The 7,478-nt window shown below is 25.2% G+C and overlaps 1 protein-coding gene across 1 annotated transcript; it reads left to right on the top strand.

Annotated features, from left to right (window-relative positions):
- Window positions 1-4,623: 4,623 nt before the first annotated feature.
- LOC127261856 (transcription factor bHLH75-like) lies at window positions 4,624-6,885 on the top strand. Its single transcript, XM_051290278.1, has 6 exons — window positions 4,624-5,040; window positions 5,916-6,035; window positions 6,193-6,258; window positions 6,365-6,433; window positions 6,551-6,631; window positions 6,739-6,885. The coding sequence occupies exons 1-6, from the start codon at window positions 4,753-4,755 to the stop codon at window positions 6,823-6,825; spliced, it is 711 nt and encodes a 236-aa protein (XP_051146235.1). The 5' UTR covers window positions 4,624-4,752; the 3' UTR covers window positions 6,826-6,885.
- The last annotated feature ends 593 nt before the right edge of the window (window positions 6,886-7,478 follow it).

Here is a 7,478-nt window from a genome sequence, read left to right as displayed (position 1 = left end):
TCTATATAGAAAAGGAATGTGACTGTTGAAGAAATCTTTAGTTAGAACTTTTTATTTTGTTATTTATTTATTTTTTTTTAAAGAATTGAATTGACTTAAATTTGATACTAAGTTTAGGTATTGAGTATTGGTGCATGCATTCCTGTCATATCCACTAAGGGAAGCCTGAAAGCTCTCTGCATGGAAAATTCGAATAATAATAATAATAATAATAATAATAATATTAATATTTAATAATAGTATAACTAATGCATGGACATCTATCTGTCTATCTAGTCTTAGGGTGGTGGGATTGAAGTTTTCATCAATTTATGAAGATACTAATTATTGAATAGGAATCAAGAAGAGAATTTTATTGGAAAAATAATAATAATTGTGATTTGTGTTTTCATAGGCAGTTATATTTGATATTTTGTTAGAGAAATATAGTTTTATTTGCTAAAAATAAATATATTTGTTGTTCGTATGTTGATTAAGGAATGATAGTATTTTATATTTGGTAGAGAGAGGGTGTGAGGGTGCCCTTTTTTTTTTTTTTTTTTTTTTTTTTTTTTTTTACAGTAGATTAAAAAGTAATAATATTTTATTGGTGATTGGAAATGTGTATATGAATATTTTATGTGAAAAATAATACACTTTTATCGGAGTTATTTTATTGGTGATTGAAAATGTGTAATAGCATTTTGATATTTTTGCCTTTTGATTTTAAGTACAAAGTAATTGCACGTGTAATGATATGTATTTTAGTATTAGTTTTTTTTTAAAATAAACAATAGATATTTTTGAGCGGGATAAATAAAAATGGTAAGAATGATATTTTGACTTAAATATTACAAAAGAGTAAAAAGTAAGATAACATTATACTGTTCATGTTTACTAAATAAGGAAATGTATCTATTTGTAGTGAGATAACCCTAAATGGCAAAATGTGTATTCTTTGTGGATGATGCAAATATATTTTTATTCAAAATGGTGATGTTTATATTTAGTAAAGAAAATTAAAAAAAAAAAAAAATTCAAGGAGAAGAGCTTTTTGTATGGATAATTTGGTAGTACTGACTCCGTCCCGGATATTTTGTCTGTTTTATCGTAGACATATTAGTGAAAATAATTATCGTATAATAGAAATAATTATTGATTAAAATTAAGATAACTGATTAATATAATTAAAATTTAAAAAATTATAAATTAAATTTTTAAAAATAAGGTTAAAGTGTATAATTATTTTCCAAACAAAGAAAGTTACAAAATAAATAGGACAGACGAAAATGGAAATGTGGACATAAAAAGTGGGACAAAAAGAGTATTTATTTAAAATTGTTTATTGTGTATTTAACAACAATTCAATATTATACATACAAGGGCGATTACAGAGCTAATTAGATAGAGAATTGTATACATAATAAACTATTAAAATTTTATGTACTACTCCCTCCATCCGTCCCATAACAAAGTATCTATTTCTTTTTTTTAGTAAATGTACTATCTATCTAACATTACAAATACCCTTACAACTTATAATAAATTACATGCCATTACCTTTATATCACACATACTAATAAGGTTATTTTAGTCATTTCTACTTTATTCCTACTATATCCTAATATAATACCAATATTTCTAAAACTACGTGCAAAAAGCAAATGAATACTTAATTTCGGGACGGAGGGAGTATTATAATTTTCTATTAAATACTATTGTGTTACGCTAACATGTGATATACAATAAGATCTAACGGTGATACGTTGCGTGTTTATGCAAATATGTGCTCGATATTTATATTATTAGTACCTTATTATATTCTTTAAATATATACTATTGATCAAGAAGATTACTTTTCTCTAAATTTTAGGGTTCAAATACTTTCATAAGGGAATATTTATTTATTTATTTATTTTTCACTAGTCGACAATTGAATAATTTCCTTTTAGGTGAGTATCCAAAATAAGCTTCGACATTTTCTGGTTTAGCTCAATCCTTACAACATTCCAAAACTTCAAAATTACATTCTTTTAATTATAGTTGGCCATAATAATTTATCAATCATCAACTGATTAAATTATTAGGGCTTTTAGTAAAATTGATAATTATCAACCAATCATATATGTAACCATAATTACACACACATTATAGTGATGCCAAAATCACCCATAAAATTTTGGTGTATTTATTTATTTTTGAAATGAAAAAAAAGTGTTTTCTTATGTGTTTAACTTAAATTTTAAAAATTAAAGACAATATTTTATCATTATTTATCTGTAAAATTGCATGATACCAAAAAAAAACATAAAATAATAATAATAATAAAAATAAATAGAAAATGATTTGGATTCCAAAAGCCCAATGCACAAGTTAAGATCCTTATATGGAATCATACTTAATCAAACAACAAAGCATTTAATGGTCCACTTGCTTCATTTGTGAAATTCAATATGGACCCACCATCAAACTACATCCACTCAAAATTAAACAAAAAAGAAATAAAAAAAATAAAAAAAAAAGAAAAAAGAAAAAATCCTTATTTATTTATTTTTATTAAAAATAAATAATGTAACGTCAATATATATATTAATTAAAATTAATCAGCATCGTACTAATTAGTCATAATCAATATACTCCCTCCGTCCCATAACAAGATATCCATTTACCTTTTGCGTTATTGTACTTAACGTTAAAAATATCCTTATATTTGTATAACAAATGTCATTATATTAGTATTATAAGACACTGACAGAAATATTTTTGCAGTTTTTCCTTGATTTGTAATACATTTTGATATAATAATTTATATCCAAAGATCAACATACAAAAAGTAAATGGATACTTAGTTATGAGACGGAGGGAGTATAAATAATTCTTTTTCAATGTATGACTATACTTAAATAAATATGTACCTTGTTGATTATTATTACATACTATCAATACATACAATATAATTGTATTATACTCCCTCCGTCCTAAAAGTATAGTCTTATTGTATTGGACACGAGATTTAAAGAATACTGATATTATAAGGGTAGTCGATAAAAAGTAAGGATAAATGACTTTTTTGCCCTTGTGAATATATTAGTGTAAAAAGTAGTAGCAATTGTGTAATAATAATAAAAAAGTAGAGATAGTTTTATGGTGATATGATTATTTATGAAAACGAGACTATTGTTTTGCACAGACAAAAATGGTAAACAAGACTATTGTATTGGGACGAAGGAAGTATTAAAATTAACGATAATATATATTATATGAATAATTATTAATAATTATATATTAATTAAGATTAATTAAAACAATGTTATGTAAATACACACATTATATATTCATGCCCATCTACTATTGTTTTTTAGGCAAGATAGTTTGATAATTTTTTTAAATAAAATATTTTTAATTATCAAGTACAATTTTATAGGACCATCCCTAACTTCTAAGATATTTTAGGAAATAATTTGAATAGGAGTCTTCTTATAAATATGCAATATTATTAATTTTCATTTCTATCTATATAATAAATAAAAATAATAAAATAATGTTGTCACGGTTCTAATTAAAAATATTATTTTATTCAAAAGCATTCCTTTAATAAAAGTTATCCAATAGAGAAATACTAAAATATATTTAATTTTTACAATTTTTTTTTTTTTTTGTACTTGCAAAAAGCAAAATATATTAAAATCAATATTGCAACCATTCATTAATTAATAAAATATTTTCGTTTATGAACTTGTGACCGTAAGATCATAGATTCGAACTCTCTGATATTTTCGAGTGCCACACATGATTCGTGTGACTTGCCAATCTAGTTTGCAGTCTATTAGAATTGTACAATTCATTATCAGTTTTCTTTTTAAATAAGACATCATATTGTATACATATATATATTTATTTGAAATATTATATCAAAATCCTGTCATCCACACAGAATATTATATATATATATATATGTTTATTTGAAATATTATATCAAAACTTTGTTCTCTATTCAGAATATTACATTCAATACCCATTTATATCCTATCAATCACTCCTTTCGATTCAATTTTTACTATTGCAAAATCAATACTCCCTCCGTCAATCTATCAATTTTGCCATTTAAGTCTGTCCATCGCAAATATATCCATTTCTTTTTTTTTTTTTAGTAAATGTACCTTCCACTAAAATATAAAATTACTCCACCCTTTATATAATATTACACAAATGACATCTAATAACACCACTTAATACCATAAATATTAAGGGGTATAATAGTCTTTATGTATATTAATTGTATCACATATCAATATAATACTAATATACTACAATCTATGTGCAAAAAATAAACGGATAGATAAGCGGTGGACGGAGGGAGTATAAAATTTCAAAAAATACATTCGAAACATATCTAAACACACCCTTTTTTTTTTACAAAAAAAAAAAAAAAACTCCTAAATTGGATTAGCTTAGGAAAACTTTTCAACAAAATTTCTGAATTAGCCATCTCCAATAGGTATATGGGCCAAAAGGTAGAGTCTTTATTATTAGGAAACATGATAGTAACATATCATAAGCATCAAAATCTTACATATTGACTTAGCCTATCAATCAATCAATCCCACATTTTCAAGAAAGAATACTTTCCATTTACATTTCATGCACACACATATATATATATATATAGATAGATACACAAATTTGTATCTCTATATATATACATATAAATGTGTGTGTGTGTGTCAACATATATAGGCCATCCCAACCCTAACAAGCCACAATTTCATCAAGATGATCAATTCATCGACAAATATCGAACTTTTCTCCAACTTGGCTTCAATGGAGCCTTTCAACTCATCATCTTCTATCTTGCCATTTTTATCGAACGATAGTCACCAAACTACTTTTCACGACGAGTTTTTGAGATCTGTGGCGCCTCCCGTCATGCCCATTTTCAACCCCTCGACGCATCTTTTATCATCCGTGGAGATCATGGCTCCCGAGTCTCAATTTCAACCGAATTCTTCCCCTTCCGCTTCTTCTGCAATCCACGAACTTAATAACAAGAATCACATGCAGGTATCTATCTATATATATATATATACATAAAACGATATTTTTCCTTTCTCGTTCATCATAACATAGTTTATTATTCTATTTTAGGATCGTTCGAATATGCTTAAAAAAGTGAAAAGTAATAAAAAGTGGAATTATAATTCTTTCAAATCTTTTTTTTTTTCTTGACGATGTACTCCTTCTATCCCAGTTAAATTGTACTATTTAGCTTAGTCACAAAGTTTTAGGTATTGTGCAATTAGTAAGTAATTAAAAGTATATTAGTAAAAATAATTATGATCTAATAAAAATAATTATAGAAAGACAAATTATATGGGACGAAAATAAAAAGAGTAGACAAATTAAGTGGTATAGAAAGGAGTATATTTTAGTCATCTCACAAATATATAAAACTTTTGTTTATTTCTTTGGATTTGGTTTGAGAAAATTTGGTTTAGGTTTTGTATTTAAATAATATTTGATAAAATATTGTGAGAGAAATATATATATTTTTCGAAACACAGAATTCAAATAGTAAAATTTAAAAAACGCGTGAGTATGTATATATATATATTGTTGTTATTGAAGTGTCTTTACTACGAGTAATTAGACTGGATAGACTATTTTATCTATAATACGCCACATATTCGCTTTGAAAGATTAATAGAGGACGTAAATTATTTTTAAATTCTCGATTAGAATACTCGTATAATCACTACAAAAAAAATAGTATATTTGTAACGGAATTCCGTTCTTAAAGTTCACGTAGCTAACGTAATTCCATCTCTAATTCTGTCTCTAATATCATTAGTAACAGAAAAAGTGAATTTAGGAACGAAAAAATCTCGTTACAAAATTAATAATTTCTTGTAGTGAATTATAACGGATATTTGTGATAGAATTATGGAGGAAAGAAGAGAAAAAAAGAGGGCAAAATGGAAAGAAAAGAGACACGAGAAGTTGTTCATGTAAGAGCAAAGAGAGGGCAAGCAACTGATAGCCACAGTTTGGCTGAAAGGGTAAACATATATATATATCTTCGAATTAATTAATTTAATTTCTTTTAATATATATATATATATGTGTGAAAATAAAATAAAATAAATTAGAATGGATGTATCTGATTTTCATATAATTTTTTTTTTTCCCAAAAAATATTTTTGGGAATTTCTATAGTTAAGAAGAGAGAAAATAAATGAGAAGCTGAGGTGCCTACAAGATCTTGTTCCAGGATGTTACAAGGTAATTTATTTATTTATTTATTAATTAATAGTATTATTAATTTTATAAATTGATGTAACAAAATTAAATTAATTTTTTTTTTTTTTTTGGTTTGATTAATTTGCAGACAATGGGAATGGCTGTAATGCTGGATGTGATCATAAATTATGTAAGGTCTTTGCAGAATCAAATTGATGTAAGCTATTTCATAAATTAAATATTCCTATTTTTATTTTTATTTTTATTTTTCATATGTATTAATTTTAATTCTTTACATTTATTTATTTATTTGATTTGATTTTTTATTTTTTAGTTTCTTTCCATGAAACTTTCTGCTGCAAGTTTGTTCTATGATTTCAATTCATCAGAAGCTGAAGCCATAGAAACAATACAGGTTATTTTTAATTTTCATGAAATTCTCCATAATTATATCCCAATTTAAATTTTAGAATTATATATATATATATGTATGTATAGTGCTAAGGCCGTGTTTGGCAACAGGAAAATACTGCACAAGGGATGGAGAAACTTGTGGGAGAAAGCTATGGAGGAATTTCACACTTCCAAACAGCTAATTGGCCTATCTAATAATAAACATAAATAATACTGATTTCTGATCATATTAAATGCTTGCTGCAGATTTCAATTTCCACACACAATATTAATATATATTACCAAAAAAAAAAAAAAAAAAAAAAATCAAGCAAGAAGTATAAATATATTTGACTTGATTTCATAACTATATATATGATATGGTTTTAATTTGATCTTGATTTGCATATATATATATATATATATTTGTATTTTGGAACATATTATTAGTGGTTAATGTTTGATTATTTTATGTGTGTATATTTCAATTTCTTGGTAATTTATTTTAATTTCTGCTAAAATATTTAATTATATTTTATACTCCATTCGTCTCAGAAATATAGTCTTAATTGGGTTGGACACGAGATTTAAGAAATATTGATATTATATTGGTAGTCGGTAAAAAGTATGGATAAAAAACTTTTTTGCCCCTGTGAGTGTATTAGTGTAAAAAGTAGTGAAAATTGTATAATAAAAATGAAAAAGTATGGATAGTTTTACGGTGATATGATTATTTATGGAAATAAGACTATTGTTTTGGGACGGACAAAAATGATAAACAAGACTATTGTATCGGGACGGAGGGAGTATTATTTAAGAATCTTTATGACGTTACAAATGTCCAAATACTACGATGATAATTGTAACTA

This window comes from Andrographis paniculata, unplaced genomic scaffold (genome assembly GCF_009805555.1).
Source record: "Andrographis paniculata isolate CXL003 unplaced genomic scaffold, ASM980555v1 Contig64END, whole genome shotgun sequence".
In the NCBI taxonomy this organism is placed as follows: domain Eukaryota; kingdom Viridiplantae; phylum Streptophyta; class Magnoliopsida; order Lamiales; family Acanthaceae; genus Andrographis; species Andrographis paniculata.
Note: the sequence above shows the minus strand (reverse complement) of the source record. Positions and strands in the feature narration are given on the sequence as shown.

Coding starts and splice junctions, on each gene's coding strand:
- LOC127261856 (XM_051290278.1), top strand. CDS start 4,753: ATGATCAATTCATCGACAAATATCGAACTTTTCTCCAACTTGGCTTCA. Junction 5,041..5,915: donor ATAACAAGAATCACATGCAG/GTATCTATCTAT, acceptor TATTTGTGATAG/AATTATGGAGGAAAGAAGAG. Junction 6,036..6,192: donor GCCACAGTTTGGCTGAAAGG/GTAAACATATAT, acceptor GAATTTCTATAG/TTAAGAAGAGAGAAAATAAA.